Source organism: Globicephala melas, chromosome 7, assembly GCF_963455315.2.
Source record: "Globicephala melas chromosome 7, mGloMel1.2, whole genome shotgun sequence".
In the NCBI taxonomy this organism is placed as follows: domain Eukaryota; kingdom Metazoa; phylum Chordata; class Mammalia; order Artiodactyla; family Delphinidae; genus Globicephala; species Globicephala melas.
In genome coordinates, this window is record NC_083320.1 from 53,015,865 (window position 1) to 53,035,985 (window position 20,121).

The 20,121-nt window shown below is 35.9% G+C and overlaps 1 protein-coding gene across 1 annotated transcript in view; it reads left to right on the forward strand.

Moving 5' to 3' along the window:
- Positions 1 to 20,121, forward strand: part of CWC22 (CWC22 spliceosome associated protein homolog) — a 63,360-nt gene that overhangs the window by 13,281 nt on the left and 29,958 nt on the right. Inside the window, exons 2-5 of the mRNA XM_030850690.3 lie at positions 7,403 to 7,542; positions 12,389 to 12,456; positions 13,802 to 13,912; positions 16,497 to 16,736. Of these exons, the coding sequence (XP_030706550.1) occupies positions 7,516 to 7,542; positions 12,389 to 12,456; positions 13,802 to 13,912; positions 16,497 to 16,736 (446 nt within the window). The 5' untranslated portion in view covers positions 7,403 to 7,515. The remainder of the gene's footprint in view (positions 1 to 7,402; positions 7,543 to 12,388; positions 12,457 to 13,801; positions 13,913 to 16,496; positions 16,737 to 20,121) is intronic.

Below are 20,121 nucleotides of genomic sequence, written 5' to 3' on the forward strand. Positions count from 1 at the left end.
TGCACCGGGTCTTAGTTGCAGCACGCGGGATCTTCATTGCGACATGCGAGATCTTTTTTCAATTGCGGCATGCGGGCTCTTAGTTGTGGCATGTGGGATCTAGTTCCCCAACCAGGGATTGAACCCAGGCCCTCTGCATTGGGAACATGGAGTCTTAACCGCTGGACCACCAGGGCAGTCCCATCATCGTATTATTTTAAAATGACTTGTCTCATTGGAGAACTGTAATATAGTTGAGGAAAATGCTATTTTAAAGTTTGTATATTATTGGCACTAAAGCTTAAACTATCTCCTTTATTATCAATTTGGGCACACTATATAGGTAACAGCTGATTTTGAAATGAGTCTTATTTCGGGTACATGCTAAGATAAGTTCTCTTGGGTAGAAAATATGTATCTAAGGATTTAAGTAATTCTGAGAGTCCAGATCCCACCCTTTTCTCATTCTTCTACCCAGAAAACCATGATGTGAATATAAAAATTGTCAGCAAGTTCACAGTCTTAGTGGACTAGAAAGTGTTTTCTTCCATTATTTTGTCTCCCATAAAGAGAAAAGACCTTCAGTCCATCTCCTTTTTTAGAAGAAAGGCTCCATAGAGGAGTTAGTGCTGAATTCAAGTTAGCATGAGTCCTGCTACATAAAGAAATCCCATTTTAGAGTAGGGCAAATTGTTCAACTTCGGATCTAAGCAAGGTCTACATATTACATATGTTAAGTCTGTTAGGCCTCTTTTATTCTTTAACAGCTGTGCCATTCGTTTCTTTTTTTGTCCCCCATGCTATTGAATTGTTGGAGAAAGTGCTTCAGTTGTCTTGTATGTTAAAGCCCATCAATGAAAAATCCCCAGTAACGTACCTAGTAGTCATCAGATGGTCTTGGCAGGAATTTGTAGACTAGAGAAAATTTGTGAACTAAAGAGTTGCTAGAACAGTAAGTGGTCGTATCTTTAGAACGCGCGAGTCCATGCGGACACCATTTTGTGTGGGTTAGATGGGTCTGGACTAACTAGAAATAAGAATTTGACCCTAAATAATCCATGTTGTATATCATGACTTAGATTGGTTTAATTTTTCTCTTTTGCAAATGAGTGGAAATCCATTTTACAAATTGTGGTTTCTGTTGTCAATTGTCAGTTGTCAATTATTGGCTGTCATCTAGGCAGTTTTTTTGTTTTGTTTTTTTCATTTTATTAATACCCCTTCTGGTTACTCAATCTAAGCTGAAGGATAGACTATTATCTTCTGGAGATGTAATCAATCCCTATCTGCACTGTTACTCAGTGGGTCATGATTGTATATCAAGTTTGTGATGGTAGTAGTATCTCTAGTGCCAGGTTTTTCTTGTTGTTTATGTAAAATGATCATTTGGCATCATAGTAGCTGCAGAGCAGCATTTAAGACTCTGGAGATCACACATTGATGATTGCAACATAGATAAACTCTAAGATGAGCATTATTATATTATCCCTTATTTTCCATAATCTGAATCTGCCATGGAAAATAACCAAACAACTCTTCCCGTTAATTTGGATATGAGGTTTTTTTTTAACTTTGCCAGTATCTGAAGAATTAATTAGTATCCTATCTGGAGATTGTCAAAAAACAAGGATCTTGGGAGTACCATGACTGAAAGGCCCCAGTGTCTGCTAATCATTTAGAATTGTGTTGTTCAGTATGGTAACCAGTAGCCACATGTGGCTATTCATGTTTAAATATAAACTTAATTAAAATTAAATAAAATTAATTTTCTCAGTCCCACTAGGTACATTTGAAGTGCTCAGTAGCCACACGTGACTATTGTATTGGTATGGTGGCTACTGACAGGGCAGAATATGAACCTTTCCATCAGTGCAGAAAATTCTGTTATACAGTGCTGATTTAGAAGTGTTAGCCAGCAGAGAGGTAAAAAAATAACCAAGAGGATCAAGGACAAAAATATGCAAAGAAGTGCATGACAGTCACTGCTGTCTAGCATCAGGGGAAGGAAGCCCTTGTTCTGTCTTCAGTGTTTTCTCCTTCAGGATCAGAAAAGTCCTGGAAATCAGTCACAGGTGATGATGGCAGCAGTATCCATCAGCATATTCCCTGAAAAAAGTAAAGAGTACTAGGTAGAGGCTTTTACTTGGATTCTTTTGAGGTTCCTTCTGGACGATTCAATTCCTGAGGCTCATTCATAGAGGAGTGAATGTAAGGAATGAGCAAAAACTATTAATTTATATAACAACATTATTAGAGGAGAGTGGAATCCTTTATTAAGGTATAATACAGTATCATCCTGGGAGTAAGAACAAATTATGGATAGTAAGGACATTGAGAGTTCTCTAGACTTTTAATTTTTACATAAAGTATGTTCCAGATCTCACCAATTAATAAGCATATTTAAGCCTACAGGCAAAATAAAATTTATAGAATTTATTTCAGTCTATGTATATGAATTTTTAACTTGAGAAGTTCATTGAAACATTTATTGTTATCAGATACATATCTCGTATATATAGGAAGACTGAACTCAATGCAGGTTTTTTTCTTCTTCTTTTCCTCTCTCAATTTTTCATGTTTTGTTTTCATTTTAAGGATAATAAAAGTGTTTTATGAACATATTTAATCATCTGGATGACTGCATTTCAGTGCTTAAATTTGTGTTTGTGATCATGTTATAGTAGATAGTGTTACTTTAATTATCATGGCTGATTTTTTTTTTTTTTTTTTTTAGGGCTGCATTAGGTCTTTGTTGCTGCGCGCCGGCTTTCTCTAGTTGTGGCGAAGCTTTCTCTAGTTGTGGCGAGCGGGGGCTACTCTTTGTTGTGGTGCACAGGCTTCTCATTGCAGTGGCTTCTCTTGTTGCGGAGCACAGGCTCTAGGCATGCAGGCTCAGTAGTTGCAGCACGTGGGCTCAGTAGTTGTGGCACACGGGCTTAGTTGCTCTGAGGCATATGGGATCTTCCCAGACCAGGGATCTAACGCATGTCCCCTGCCTTGGCAGGCAGATTCTTAACCACTGCGCCACCAGGGAAGTCCCATGACTGATATCTTAAGCTCCAGAAAACCTGCGCTGTGGTCGTCAGTGCATTATGAGTGAGAATTTTCTCCCTATAAATTGTGCCCAGAATTTCTCAGATTTAAAAAGCACTGATACTGATTTTTTTTTTACATGCATGTATGTGCTTCTTACCAGTGAGTTAAGGATTAATATTTGGAATTCATGTTTCCCTTTCCAAATGATTTATGACTAAGTTCTTCATTATAAAGTAGGTAAGCTGTGGAGTCTCTGTATTTTACCTTAAGTGGCTCATGGTTTAAGACAAATTGAGAACCAGTTTCTCATCCAGAATTGGAAAGCTGAGCAGTCTTGAGGAAGAGTTGAATGTTGGAATTACCTTGGGGATGCTTTCATAAAACCAGCGTACCTAGGTATTCCCCCCACCCCCACATACGTATCTTCTGCTATGGTAAGTCAGGTGGGCCCCAGTAGATGTACACGTAATTTTCTGATCATGCAAGTTTTCTTACTTCAAATTATTTTTAACATAGTGACTTAGGGATCTGGTTTTACAATATTAAGTAATGATCTGAAACTGGTGTGTGTGAAAAAAGCCCAACCAGCCACTTTGCTTTATTAGTAGCTTAGTGCTTTGCTTATCATTATAGATTTACTTTTTATAAGCAGAACATAAGCTCCATGTGGGCAGGGGATTTTGTTATGGTTGTTCATTGCTGTCTACCCAGTTCCTAGAAAAATGCCTGACAAAATAATACAAGTGTAATAAATATTTGTTGTTGTTGAGCAAGTATATGTATAAATAATACTAGGTGATAAGGATATGCTAGACTATAACAATTGTGCTAGTAGAAGTAAAAAACAAAAATACCATTGCCTTTGAGCAAAAGTTAGTTGAGTAAAATTTTGAGTTTTATAGCCCTATACATTTATAGCCATAAAAACAGGATCTTTGAAAAGAATCATGTGATTTGTGTATGGCACATACACATTATGTAAGTCATCTTGAGGCAACTGGGACATAAAATCCATCCAAGACAAGGTGCCTTCAGGGTTGTATCACCTGAGGTGAGGGAGGAGTAGCTTCTGTTTTTTAATTAAAAATGTTTGTGCATTAATATTTGATATAATTAATAGAGTTAGATTTAGGTTTGCCATCTTATTTTATTTCATTTTGTGCCCTTTGTTTTTTGTTCTTCTGTTCCTTCTCTCCTGCCTTTATAAGTTAAATATTTTTTTAATTCCATTTTAATTTGTCTGTAGAGTTTTTAGCTATATTTATTTATGTTTTTTTTTTGGTCATTGCTCTAGAGAACACACTATATAGCCTTAACTTTTCACAGGCCTCTTAGAGTTCATATTGTTCTGCTTCAGAAAAAAATGCAGAAACCTTGCCTCATGTAGGTCCATTTTAGTCCGTATATATCCCATCTGCATACACTATGCCCTCTCAAGACATTGTAGTTTTTGCTTTAAAACAAACCTGTGTATTTTAGATAAAGGAAAAAGTTGTCATTTATATTTCTCGAGAAAGTTACCATTTCCAGTGTTATTCATTCCTTTTTGAAAATCCAGACTTCCATCTCCTATCATTTCCAATAAGCCTGAGGAGCTTCCTTTAGCATTTCTTATAGTGCAGGTCTGCTGGTGATACATTCTCTTGGTTTCTCTTCGTTGTTTTTGTTTGCTTTGTTCAATCGGTAAATGTTTTTATTTCATCTTCATTCTTAAGATTATTTTTGCTGGAATTCTAGGTTAATTCAGTTTCTTACTCTTTCAGCACTTTAAAAATTATTCTGCTGTCTTCTGGTCGCCTTAGTTCCTGATAAGAAGTCATCAGTAATTTGAATTATTTCCTTTTACATAATGTGTTGTGTTTTTCCTCTTGCTGCTTTCAGGATTTTCTCTTTATCTTTGATTTTCAGCAACATTGTTTCACACATATATCAAACAGGCCAAAAATAAATAAATAACAACTTCATAGATGGGGAAAAAAGGAAAAAAAAGAAACCTTTTATCTTTGGCCTTTTTAACCGTCTCATACAAACCAACTTCTTACAGTACAGCTAAGTACATACACAAAAAGATTACTGGAATGCTCGGAATAAGATTTTTTGTTGTGGTGGTTTTTGTTTTTTTTACAAGGTTTTTTTTCTCCTTTGAGATTATAATGAACATGATCACACCACAAGTAAAGTAAGAAGTAGGACAGAGAATGCTCTGAAGGCTGGTTTGGTCATCTGAGATCATTAAAAATGGCTGACCCCCTAACAATATGTACAAAAATATAAAATGTAAATAAAAAATACAAATTTTCCTTTTTAAGTACTTTAAGAAAAAAGTCAGGGCCTTGGAAGTTTTGGTTCTTTTTTCTCCCCTGTTGCAAATTTGCATTGTGGTTAACTACTGACTACTATATATGACTATGTGTATAAGTGTGGTTTTCTTTATGTGTATCCTGCCGGGGATTCTCCAAGCTTTGTGAATCTGTAAATTTGTGCCTTTCACCAAATTTGGAGAAATTTTGGCTGTAATTTCCTGAAATATTTTTTCTATCCCATTCTTTCTCTCTTTCCTTCTTGGACTTTAATTACACATGCACTAGGCCTTTTGATAATTGTCCCACATGTCCCTGATACTGTTCATTAAATTTCTTTGTTCTTTAGATTGGATAATTTCTAATGATCTTACATCAAGCTTACTGGCTTTCCTTTGTCTCCATTTTGAATTTTTTGCTTCATATATTTTTTAGTTCTAGGATTTCAGTTTGGTTCATTTTTTGTTTTGGGTTTTTGGGTTTTTTTTTTTCTTCCTGAAATTTTCTGTATTTTTATTCCTTGCAAGCATGTTTTCCTTTGCACTTTTGAGTATGCTTTAAAAACCTCCTATACTAGTTTCAGCATTTGGGTTGGTGTCTCAGTGTTGGTTTCCTTTGATTGTCTTTTTTCTTAAGATTGGGCCACAGTTTTCTGATAAGTTGAGTTATTTTTTTAATTGTATCGTGGACATTTTACTATTATGTTAAGGCTTTCGATTCTGGTGCATTCCTCTGAGGAATAGTGACCCTTCAGGCAATTAATTTGATTAGGCTTAAATTGCAAATTCTGTCTCTTACGCAGTTGTTCACATCTCAGTTCAGTCCTGTGATCCTGAGTAGGACACTATTTAGTACATGTATTGGTTCAGCGGTGGTCAGAGATTTGGGAGAGTATATCTAGCCTGTGGGGCTTCCTTTCTTTGGCTCTCTCCACTTTGGGAGCCGCTGAGCAATGATGTGCTTTAGATTGCAGTTATATTTTATAGATTGACAAATTAATCTGGTGTATATTATTTTTACTAACCTAGATAGCATGCTAACCATTGTAATGGAAATTTTTCTTGACTTAGTGATTTGTGTACATCCCCATCTGCATTAAATGATAGCAACTCTGTATCACTTTATAGTATCTAGATTATTTGTGTTTGTGGTCCAGTGAAAAGAATACTTAATTGGGTGTCCTTAAGCTAGGTTTCTAGTCCACCACTAGCTTGTTTTATAGCTTAGGACATTATTATAGCTTAGGACATTGAAATGATTTATCTGACCGTCAGTGTTCTTATCCTTAAAAAGAAGGAATTGGACCAGATAATCTGTAACATCCTTTCTCACATTCAAATTAGAAATTTTCTTAATTGTATTCGGTTATTTTGGTACTGAGCACAGTTTTTTCTCTATATTCTCTACTTCTTTTAATTTTTAAATTTTTTTATGTTTCATTTTACTTTTCTGATTTAGTTACCTTATACCATACCATAAACTATAAACTATTTAGATATGCAATTCCAGTAAAATACTTGAATGGCAGTTGTGTGCGAACATAACTATCAGTTCAGCATTTTTCAGAATTACTAAATTTTACTTAATAGATGGCTACTGAAAGACATTTTATTTAGCATCTAACATTGATGACTAGGTTTACTGTGACCAAATATTAGTTCTCATATGTGCACGTATCTGAGGCCCTGTGCCTTTAATAGATCATTATTAAGACTTGATTATTCTGGTTTAGCACCTTATATTTCCATGTGGTGTATATTTCTGAATGATCATTACTACAAGAACACTGGCTATTTCATTCTTAGTTTAAATCGAAACATTGGATGTTTTGTATTAGAATACTTTACAGTGTTTAATAAGCCTTTGTTATTATTGCTCTTTTGTTCTGAGTCTTTTCTACTAATACATGTTTTTTATACATTGTTATATGGAACTATTTAAAGAGTTTTTGAACTTACATTTAATTATTGATTATATCTTTGCCTATTAAGAAAAATAAGGTAGTCAAATGTCCATTGTGTGGAAATAATATGTTGTTATTTTACACACATAAGTGTTAACAAAGGTTTCTTTGGCATATTTTATAGGTGTCATTTGCAGACAGTAAAACTAAACTGTCAAGGAATTCATACCGTTCGGTACTTGTTATTTGGACCAGCTTAAGGAGTCTTTGACATATCAGATCAACTGGCAACAGAAAATGAAAAGTAGCGTGGCACAAATAAAGGTTAGTGTTTGAAACTTATAATAAAGAACATAAACTTGTAGTCAATTATCTACCCTTAAACCAAAATGCATTTATATAATTAGGGCATTAGAACCAGACAGTAGAATTGCATCATACGCACATTTAACTTAACACAATTTCAAATGTAGATACTTGGCCAGATGTGCAGGTGGGCAGTTGAGAGAACATACGGGGTGTGTGTGTGTGTTAATCAAGAAAGTGCATGTGAGTGAACACATGCAAAAGAAAAATAAACAGCGAGAAATTCCACCATTCTTCTCAAAGGCTCAGATCCTCTCTTGATATTCTGAGACCTCATCTCTAAGGTTCAGGAGGCTTTAGCTGAGGATCCCTTATTTTTCTATTGAGCCTTCCTGTAGCTTCCTTTGCCAGCTGGAAGCAAGCTCCCTAACTCTTCCAGCCCCTCCTCCCTCTGGCTCTTGAAGACTTGTTCCCTGAGCCTAATGGATGCTCAGAGCCGCTGAACATAGGCTGTCTGCTCCACTCACCTGCATGAGCATGAAATGGAAGATGAGTATCTTCTTCCTTATTTGGTCACAGTTCCTACATGTCTGTCTACAAGTGAACCTCTTGTTGCATATTGCATATGCATAAATGAGCTCCTTATTCTGTGTTGTACTTTAGACATTATACATTCATTTATTCAGCAGATATTCACTGAATTCTTACTATGTCCCAGTACTTTGGGTAAAATGGTGAATAAAACAAGAATCCTTGGTCTTGCGGAGTTTGCATTCTAGTGGGGGAGAAAGAAAAATCATAAACTTAATACGTAAGTGAATTATATAGTATATTAGGGTGTTAAATGCTAGACTTGCGCTATGGAGAAAAGAAGTAGGGTAAGGTTGATGAGTAGCATTGGAATGATGTAATTTTTCATAGGGAGGGCCCAGTGAAAATGGGCCTTTTTGAGCACACACTTGAAGGAGATGAGGGAGTGAGCCACATAGATGTCTGGGAGAAGAGTGTGCCAAGCAGAGGGAACAACAGAGGCAAAGGTGAAGAGTCTAGTGTGGCTGGAGCAGGTTCTGAGAAAAGTAGAATAGTAGAGGAGGTCAGAGCAGTCACAGGAACCAGTAACTCCATCTGCTTCAGAACTGTTCCTCTGCCTGTGAGCGGACTTGGCAGGAGAGCAAGCCACTCTACTTTTCTTTTCAGCTGCACAGATCTGCTAGCCAATCTGTGTAGTCCACAGATCTGTTGATACAAGCAGGCACATCACTTCCTGGGTCTTGGAGTCAGTAAAGGGAAAGGTGGATTTTTATTTGATTGTAAAGACCGGCACTTGTCCCTTGCCCTCCTCCACCACCTCTGCACCCCTAAACCTACTTTAAAGAGTGTGAGTAGATGGGAGCTCCTTAACAGCAGGCACCAGGTACCAGGCCTGGGATGTGGTAAATGCTTAATAAACTGAATTGATATGCTTACAGGCCAAGGCAGACTCTGCTGCCATCTCTTTGAACTTCTTTTGAGTGTGAGAAGACACTCTCCAGCCTCCCTCCTAGGTAGACATGCAGGCTGTGCTTGCATCACTCCTTTGGCAGGGGGTTCACTGTCCCTGAAGCTGGCCCCATCTGTCAGTAGATACTTTCATATAGTGTTCTGAAATTTGCCTCTTTGGGACTTGTACTGATTGGTCCAATGACAGTTAATTAAACAATTAATTGTGGGCCGAGTAGGTGGCAGACTCTGTGTTAGGAGCTGGGGACATAAGGAGAAAGGAGACCTTGTGGGGAACTGGCTCTTGACTGAGCCGTGTTAGGTAAGAGCACAGAGATTTAGACTCTGTACCATTTACACAAAAGGAGAAGTGTTTGGTCTTTCTCAGAATTCTTGTCCTGCTTCTCTTAGACTGTGCTTCTCCACGTTTCCCTCTTGTGGTCCTCTGGGGCATTCCCCCAGCTTAGGAAGGGATGTCCTCAATCAGCAAGCCCTTCACACTTAGTGGCTCAGCCCTCCAGCCAGTTCTCAGTTTAGTTTGTCTCCTTCTCTCCATCTTGTTGGCTATAAGCAGGTCCACTAGCTGGTTTGGGCCCAATCTTACCTCAGGTGAAGCTCAGATCCTCTCTTGATATTCTGAGACCTCATCTCTAAGGTTCAGGAGGCTTTAGCTGAGGATCCCTTATTTTTCTATTGAGCCTTCCCGTAGCTTCCTTTGCCAGCTGGAAGCAAGCTCCCTAACTCTTCCAGCCCCTCCTCCCTCTGGCTCTTGAAGACTTGTTCCCTGAGCCTAATGGATGCTCAGAGCCTCTGAACACAGGCTGTCTGCTCCACTCACCTCCCCATATTGCTCTCTACATCGTCAGAGACTACAGGTGACTGCACTGTGTACCATATTTGCTTCGCTGAATGAACAATTTAGAGAATTTTTAAAGGTAATTTAAACAATATGTTACTTTCAACTACTGCTCTTAGAATCTAAACTCTATGATAAGGGAAATAGGGAAATTAGGTTATTATTATTTGGATCACACTTCGAAATTGTTTTGCACTTAGTAAAACCTACCGAAGCCCAGTTCAGGTTCCCCTTTACTCACTGTCACCCTCAGTACTCTGTACCACAGTGCTTATTCCTACTCAAGATCTCCTGTTAGCACTGACTAGTGTGCCAGTCATTTGTTAACTTGATCATATTTACAAAATCCTGATTCACGATCTCGGTATTTTTGGTTTCTCCCTCTTACCCACAACAGATATTGTGTAGACGTGTTAAAAATCATTAGCACAGAATTGAGGCCTGCTCCCTAACGTAGTCAAAATAATTGTCATACCTTGTAAAAGAAAAAGTAGACAGTGCAACTTTATTGTTCTTTCTCTCCCCTCCCTTCCCTCCTTCCCCTTCTCCCCCTTCTCTGTCTCTCTCATATATACTCTGATGTGTTTAATTGTAGAAATCTTTATAACCAGCTCTCTCCCATAAGATCTCAAGTTCCTTGAAGGTTTTTCCTATCTTTTGTATCCCCCAGAGTGTCTAGACAGGAAGGGCTGTGTCTTATAATAAATAAGTAAATATAGTGTTTAGCGTTACCATGAATTGAATGAATCTTGTGCTCTATATTTGGTTTAGAATCTAGATGTCAAGTGTTATGAAAACCTATATCATATATATTGAACAGTTCTATTTAATTTAATGTTGCCCAGTGAAATAATTTTTAAAAGTTATACACATTGGAAACAGGATTTTAAGATGTTTGCATTCAGTGTGAAATACAGCCAGACTGGCTTCTTTAAATTATAAATTTGATCACATGTTTATTCACCAACATGCATTAGTCTAATTAGTGTATGCTATTCAAAAAATTCAATACTTAAGAAGATTGTATTGGCAATTTACTTGTGATAATGTTATACTCACACTGCTGGTAATTAGATAGTCATAACATAAGAGGAAGTTGGAGCTTGTTTACGTTTCTTTGCAGTATAATTTTCAATTTTTAAATGTATTTTTTTGCCATTAAGTAAGTATGTGGAACAAGTTAGTCATTATTTGAATTATTTTTTCTTAGATTTCAAGATAAAGATACTTTGAAAACATACTGTTTTTCCTTTCTTACAGTTCAGTTAATTAAAATTACTTTAATTCTTAAAAATAAGCTTGTCAATATGAATGTTTTTATACCAGTGGTTTAAAAAATTTACCTATTTATAGAGATAAATATTTTGGCTTCTTAACTATATTTGGACTTTTAAATTAGGATATGTTCTTAAACTGGATGGTTCATATCTCTGTCTCAGTGTGACATATCTTCAATCTCATGTTACATTGAAGTTACTTATTTGTATGTCTGTTATTTTTCAAAGGATTTGGCTTAGGAGCTATATTTTACAAGTCATATTTTTTAAATCCTTACAGCCTACCATATTACCATACATGCCATATCAGACACTCAAATATTGTTTGCTGGAAACAAAAATGAATTTTCATAAATACATTGGAGTCAGTTTCTTCTAGCTATTTATTTTATCCAGAGTTAGTAACCTGGACTAATGTTGTGGTTTCTGTAAGCTAATGGAGATAAGAAAGTAAGTTCAGTGTTATTAAAGACTTGGGCATAACTACAGAAGTGAGCTCTTGCTAGAAAATCTCTGGCCCTTGGTCATGTTTTTCACCAAAGGAAAGCTTTGGTCTTGGTTTTCACCAGGAAAGGCCTTTATAAAAATGATGTTCTAGGGGCTTCCCTGGTGGCGCAGTGGTTAAGAATCCACCTGCCAATGCAGGGGACACGGGTTCAAGCCCTGGTCCGCAAAGATCCCACATGCCATGGAGCAACTAAGCCCGTGTGCCACAACTACTGAGCCTGCATTCTAGAGCCTGTGAGCCACAGCTACTGAAGCCCGCGCACCTAGAGCCTGTGCTCCGCAACAAGAGAAGCCACCACAGTGAGAAGCCTGCGCACCGCAACAGAGTAGCCCCCTCTCGCCGCAACTAGAGAAAAGCCCCATGCATAGCAACGCAGCCAAAAATAAATAAAATAAATTAATAAAAAAAAAATTATGTTCTGTAAATTTATATATTATTACATAGGAATAAAATATTAACTAAGTGGCATCAAAAATTAGAGAATTTTCTTCTACCTTGAGTTTTTTTGTTAAAAACAGTATTTGATCTATAGTGAAAACCACAAACATTTACCTTGGATGACCTGAAAATTTTGTTTTATCTTCTATATTATTTAGGTAATACAAATTATTCTTATGGTTAAAAAAATATTTTGAAATAATTTTTTAAAGCACTTCCAACTTTCCAAGATACATTTGTCATTGTCTATATGTTTTTTAACAGAATTTTTAAATGCCCCCTTCCCCTCTTTTGTTCCTTTGAAAGCATTCTTCTAGTCATGACAGAAGGGAAAACTATAATTCATATCAGAGGACCTCCTCTCCAGAAGACAGGTAAACAGTTTTATGTGTTCCAAATACCATTTAAATTTTTTATAATGAGTTTAAGAAATTATCTAGCTCTTAGATTTATAATTTTAGGGTAAGCAACTTCTTTTTGATGGTTTTACAGGCAATATTATTGAGTGAGCTTGAGAACAGATCATCCTTGAATGGCTGTTCTAGGAATTTCTAGTAAATAATTCTAGATTTTATGAAATTTTTTAGGTGACAGGGAATAATTTTAATATCTCAGATACTAAATAGAATGAAAGTTTATAAAATGGAAAGGTGAGTTGAAATCACATTATTGTGAAGTGCTTTTACTGTTAATACTATCCTTTATATTTACATAGCTCTTTATATAAGTTTTCAAAATGTTTTTATATATATCTTACCATAATTATGTTAAGATCAAAGATCCAGAAATATTACCATTAATGTTCATCATGCATTCATAGTAGGACTTTAGTTATTTCACTTAGTAAGCTATAACCATTAAAAATAACTTGTGAAAGGAAAAGCATCCTCTAACCTTTGTTTCATTTGTCTAATTTCTTATTGCCTATGTACTTTGTTCATATTCCACTCTGCTGTCTCTAAAAACCTTTGCTTTATGGGCATCACGTTAATCACTGTGGTATGCATCTACGATCACCTTCTCCCTATATATATATATTTTTAAATCTCTCTACAGACATACACACATGTACATGTGTGTGTATAAACTAATTGTAGATATGTATATAAAACATGGATTATGTTACTGTGTCTATTTATCGTGTGTGTATGTATTTAACTTCTCTTAAGGTTCTCTGATTTTATTACTTCTAAGATTCAAATAGCAGATTTATACTGTCTATCCCTGTTTGCTAATAATTTCAATCCATTCTCACAGATATCTAATAATATAATTTCAAGAATAGCAGCTGATAAAAATAGTGTTTTGGAGTAGAGTTAAACTGGTCTTTATGGAGGCCAACCAATGACACTAATGTCATTTGTTCAGTACTTTGGTAAAATGAGCCGACTCAGCAAAAGGAATCATTTGGAGGATAGCCTTTTTCATGTTAAACTATATATGATATGCAGATATATATCTTTTACTAAGGACAGTACGAATCAGGGTGTCAAGTTTGGTTAAGTGAATTCCAGGAGTTGTTTTGTTGCACACCAGCTGAAAGCTTTTATAATCATGACTAAATGAATAGGTGTCATCAAAATAAGCTGTTTGTTAAAATCCATTGATAAGACTTTGTTCAGTCATAGAGTTATGTTGCCATTACCAATATATGACTTTCCTAAGTATAACATCATTATTTTCAACTTAAAACTTTGGTTTTCTTCTTTTATGTGTTAGATACACGGAACAAGAAAGATCCCCTCGGGATAGAGATTACTTTGATTACAGCAGGTCAGACTACGAGCATTCAAGAAGAGGACGTTCTTATGATGATAGCATGGAGTCACGGTTAGTATTGGATATTTTAACTATAGAAACATATATTTGTTTAAATTTTCTTTATGCTTAATAATAATCGTGGCTAGTATTAAATGGATGTTCTTAGGAGCTAAGCTTTCTAACAAGGACTTAATGTGAATTAACTCCTAATTGCAGTAAATATATGTCTCTTATAGATGAAGAAAATGAGACTTAGAGAAGTTAAGTCATTTGTTTGTGTTTTAGAAGTGTATCAGTGGCAAGTCCTGGTCTGTCTGACTAGAGCCCAAGCTTTTATTCATTATACTGTACTACATGAGGAATTGGCTTATGTGAGTTTTTGAGATTGTTTACTGAATGAAAGCCATTTATATTATATGACATAGAGTGATCTTAATTTACTTTCCTACATAATGGCAGAGGGACATTGAGAATGAAGTTACCAGTCTGCAGTTTTTATCTAAGTGTAAATTATTCTTACTTGAGTCTTGAAGAACTTGATTTCCCACCTTATTAGTCATCCAGTTTCAAAAACTTGCCTACCATGTTTTATTGTTCACCTAGTTCTATATCCTTTTTGATGTCTCTCTCACATTATCCACTCCATGACTACTGAGACTATAACCCACTAGAATTTTGATCAAATTTCTCCGCAGTTTGGAGTAGAGAAATAATATCTCCAGTATGGACATATTAAACACGTTATTTGATATCTGCAGCCAAAATTTCCTTCTCACTACTTACTTTCTAATATGTAACCAATCCTTAAATGTCAGATTAACCTCAAAAGCCAGGTTCTTCTGCTGTTACCCTAATGACACCTTAATAAGAGCAGCTACTACCACCATAATTGGTGAGCTAGGCATTCCTATACCTTCTCAAATACTGTCAAAACTCTTACACACTAGGTACTGTATCTCACAATTTAACATGTAAGGGTTTGGGGTCTGAACTGATTAACTAACCTGAGGTTGCCATTACCCATCTAGTAGATGATGAAACTGAGATTTGAGCTCAATTCTGGCTCCAAAACCCATGTTTATTTCCATATGCCCTAACTGTATTACTTCACTCTAACTCTGTGTTTGGTCCACTGTATGTATATAAAGTCTCACTTGTTCCACACAGTCACACTGTGAAGAAAGCAGGTTGTGTATTATGCAGAATATAAAGGCTGTAGTACAAAAACACTTGAAGAGAAATACTTCTGTTTAGACTCAGAAGAATATTACTTCTGCACTCTAAAGGAACAAACACTATAATCATGTAAGGACATGATTTTACCAGCCAGTGAGAGTCTTACCTGGCGTTTCTCAGAAGAATCATAACCAGTGTCAGTAAATCCCTTCTGTTGCTATTCTCTTGGAACATTTTACATCTACAGTAAGAAGCAACTCAATTACAAATCTCTGGCTAGATTTCAGAGGACCTGCCTTTAACTAATTGGGGTTTCTGTTTGGAACCACTTTTTTCCCCCACTGTTCATGTTGTCTTAGTAGGTACAGACTCTGTCTTCATGGGGCAGTCACTCAGGTCTCTTTATACTTCGGTTTTAAAGAGTTCCTCCACAGCTGCCTGGGTAGGTGACTGCTTCTGTCTCTCCATTTATTAAGACATATTATCTCAAATATACCCTCTAGATTTAGCTAAAATCTATTGAGTGGTTTCCTGGTAATGCAGTGATAATATGAAACTTGTTTTTATTTATTGTATTCATATAACTCATGGTTGCACAAAGCATGAGCAGAATAATCTGACTTTCCAGGCAGTATAAGTAAAAAACAGCCAAGTGGACAAACTCTTCTCTGGGGAAAGATAGCAAAAAGCAAGGCAAAGCATTATTTCTTGCTCATTCTTGATAGTTTGGGAACATTAAATACCCTAATCATTTTAAAAGTGCTAACTTAAAAAGGGATAGTCACCTGCATTAATAGGGAAAAGTTATTGTGCTAGAAAATGGTTTATTTTTTCACATTGTCTCAACCAGAAGCTTCTGATGTTTTGAGATTTATAATAAATTACGAGTTCTATCAAGAAACAATTTCAAATGTTACAGTTTATTGTAACATTCTTACTCCTAAATTGCCATTATTGGAGATAAACGCTGGTTTCTCCTTTATACAACTTATCATGTACATCACAGGCCAATTTGTCATCTTAAAATACTATTTTCACATCACTCTTCCACTCAGAAACTAATATTAAAGATTCCTCATCAGTTCCAGGATAAACAACCTAAAGTCTTTGCTTGTCTTTTAAGATTTCATAGTCTGACTTGAACTTATCTTTCCAACTACTGTTATATATGATTTGTTATTGTTTCTACTTATTCTGGCCCAAATACCCTTGCTCAGCTTTTCAGTAGTTATTCTGTCTTCTACTAGTTGCAGAATGCCATCCTCCATTCCCCCTCCCACCTTCCTACCTTGCCCCCAATGTAAATCCTGTTAAGCCTTGATGACCTAGTTTGTTACATTTTCTCTGTGAGGCACTTCCTTAACCACTTTTCCTTGTCTGAATTTGTGGCCCCCAAATAGTCTCACTCATTTGGTATGCAGTTCATTTAAGAATGTAATTTGTATTGTCTTTTCTCCATTAAAAAAATATATTACAGAAGTAGAGACCGAGAAAAACGCAGAGAAAGAGATGTGGATCGGAAAAGGTCCCGGAAATCTCCATCTCCTGGGAGAAGAAGCCCAGAACCATTGGTAACCCAGAGTTCCTCTTCTCAGGATGAACCTACTGCAAAGAAGAAGAAAGAGGAGGTGGATCCTCTTCTTACTCGCACTGGTGGAGCATATATTCCTCCTGCAAAGCTCAGGATGATGCAAGAACAGATTACAGATAAAAACAGGCATGTCAATATCACTAAGTATACAAGGAAGTGATACCCTCATTTTAAAAAATCATCTGTGCTCTAATTAACCTTGGCTGCTGAGAATTTGCATGAGTCCACAATGATAGAGACTTCAAATTAAGACTTCTTTCCTTCCTACCTTCAGAAGCTCCACTGGAGCTCTGCTTACTATTTTCCCTGACATTAGCTCATAAGCTCTTTACTTTTTGCATGAATGAATGGAAAAGTTTGAGGAAAGATTGCTTATCTTTTTTTTCTTTCCTGGTTTCAAGCTATTCCTTTTGTAGTTGCATGCATGCCTATTAGTAATGTCCATTCTTCGTCGATAATCAAGAGTAATATTGATATTTCAGAACTAAAATGGATCTTTCCAGTTGTACCAAACCAGGAGTTGGCAGACTTTTCCATAAAAGGCCAGATAATATCAATAAGTATTTTAGGCTTTGTGTATAAGGCCAGATAGTAAATATTTTAGGCTTTGTGCATTATTCTGTCTGTTATAGCTACTCCCCTTCACCATTGTAGTGAATACAGTCATAGATAAAATATGTTAACAATTGAGAATGGTTTTGTTCCAATAAAGCTTTATTTGCAAAAAACAGGCTGTAGGCTAAATTTGGCTCATGGGTGTAGTTTGCCAACCCCTGTACTAAACTCTGAAACAGTTGACAGTTTTCTCTTTTCCCTCCTTTTCTTAGACCATAACATCTTAGACTATAGTTTTTTGCTACACTAAGGCAAACAATCAAAATTCATATATGACTATTCACCCCTTAAGTACCTTTTCTTCCCTTTGCAAAATAATTGGGATGAAGAGGAACTATGTAGGAAAGTGCAGCTGAGTTTTTCAAGGTCTTTTTCTCTAGTGGAATGAGATAACCAGGAAAACTGTGGTCCAAGATTGAAGTGATCACTCAATTGCCAGGTAGTCAGGAAAAAGATTGGGATAGAAGATAGCTATGCTTTAAGAAAAACAGATTCCAGGTGAGTCAAGAAAATCTTCCCACATCTTTCTTGGGTATTTTCTTGGCAACTTGAAAGTACTTGAGAACCTTATATAAATGAAATCTAAATTTGTTGCAAGAATTAGCTTGAAGTAGAAATGTCATTTATATAAAGTATAAATATTTGAAATAAAGTTTAAAAAATTTATGAGCTAGAAGGGAGACATTTAAATGACATTAAATTTAAAACTAATAAGTAAGTTTTTCTCTATGCGTCATATTCTGGCACTTGGTAGTGATGCCTGGAGTGGTATGTTGAGAAGGGATTGGGAAATGCTTTCTGTGGTTTGTGGGAGCTTCATGATCATGTCAGAATTCTGCTCTTACTGGAGGCAGTAGTGACAGCATTAGTGAGAAGTGCAAATCCAGTCCAAATCCAGTCCAAAGCAATCCTAATTGTAAAAGACCGGGTACATTGTTGTTAATCCCCAAGTCTGGCTTCCTTATAAAGGGGGCAGAGAAGAGTCCACAGTATATGCAATTTTAAACAGATTCTTGGAAGATAATTTTATATACAGTTGAACTCTGCTTATAGGCTATAAAAGGGACAGAAGTAGAAGTGTAGTCTTTGCTTTCAGTAGATACTAAATCAGGTTAAGTGTAGGTTTCCTAATTGAGAAATACAAGTGTACTTGATTATCATCTGTTGACCAAAGTTTAATAGGAGAGTTTGTGATTATGTATCAGCAATATCTTATTAATCAGGCTAATTGTTAAGCCATAGATCTTATTACTCTAGACAGCAGCATACTAAACAGTTGGGGTTAGGAGGCCAGAGGAGTCTTCCACCTTGGATGCAGGCAGTAAAGGAGTCTGTAATCTATAGAGAATTCAGCAACAGTAATGAAATTAACTGCAAGTCAGTCTGCTTTTGATCTTCAGTGTCTGCTGAGGACAATGTCAGTGATAAAATACTCTTCCTCACCACCTCTCCTTGGTATACCTGGTATACCACTCCAGAACAGGGATTCTTTCTTTTTTCTCTTTTCTTTTCTTTTTTTCCATTGAAGTATGGTTGATTAAATATAAATTGTGTTAGTTTCAGGTATACAGCAAAGTGATTCAGTTATATATTCTTTTTCAGATTCTTCTCCATTATATATTACAAATTAGTGAATATAGTTCCCTGTGCTATACAGTAAATCCTTGTTATCTATTTAATATACAGTAGTATGTATCTGTTAATCCCATAATCCTAATTTATCTGTTTCCCGCCTTCCCCTTGGTAAACATAAGTGTGTTTTCTATGTCTGTGAATCTGTTTCTGTTTTGTAGATACGTTTATTTGCATTATTTTTTAGATTCCACATATAAGTGATATCATAATATTATGATACTATGATAATAATATCTTATTTGTCCTTCTCAGTCTGACTTACTTCACTTAGTATAATAATCTCTAGGTCCATCCATGTTGCTGCAAATGGCAATGTTTCATTCTTTTTTATGGCTGAGTAATATTCCATGGTATAGATATACTACATCTTTTTTATACATTCATCTGTGGATGGACACTTAGGTTGCTTCCATGTCTTGACTATTGTAAATAGTGCTGCTATGAACATTGGGGTGCATGTATCTTTTCAAATTAGAGTTTTCATCTTTTCTGTATATATGTCCAGGAGTGGGATTGCTGGATCATGTGGTAACTCCGTTTTTAGTTTTTTAAGGAACTTCCATACTGTTCTCCATAGTGGCTGTACCAGTTTACATTCCCATCAGCATGTAGGAGGGTTCAGAACAGGGATTCTTAACCTACAAACTTTCAAGAGGTCCATGGATAGAATTCAGACAGTCCATGAATGTGAATGGGAAGAAAGTTGCATCTTTTAAAATTGATCTAATTTAGCATTTCTTTCTATCAGGAATGTAGGCAACAGACCATGATATTAATAGACTATTTGTTGCAAATACCTCAAAATACTGTTTATGCTACTTGCAAATTAAAGAAGTTATCATGCCTACCACCACTTCTTGTTATTAATGTGTTAAGAAGCACATAGAATACTATATCAAACTTCTGTTCTTTTCATGCTTTGAAAACTCTTTCAATATGATTGGTATCCTTTGTAATCCTATGTATTTATATATATTATTCTAAGAAGTTCATTCCCTTCACCAGACTGCCAGAGAAGTATAAGGAAAAAGAAAAGTTAAGACTTTCTTCAGTTGAAATCATATTCCACAGAGAAATAATTATAAAAACCATAGAATTTTAGAGCTTTGAAAGACCTTAGATATTACCAAGTTCATTGTAAAGAAACTCAGTTAGACTAAATAATTTACCTAAGCTCTAAGTTAAAAAACAGTGTAGCCATCTAAGATTCAGCTGATAAACCTGTGGGTACTGCCTAAATATAGAGATGTTCTTTAAGATA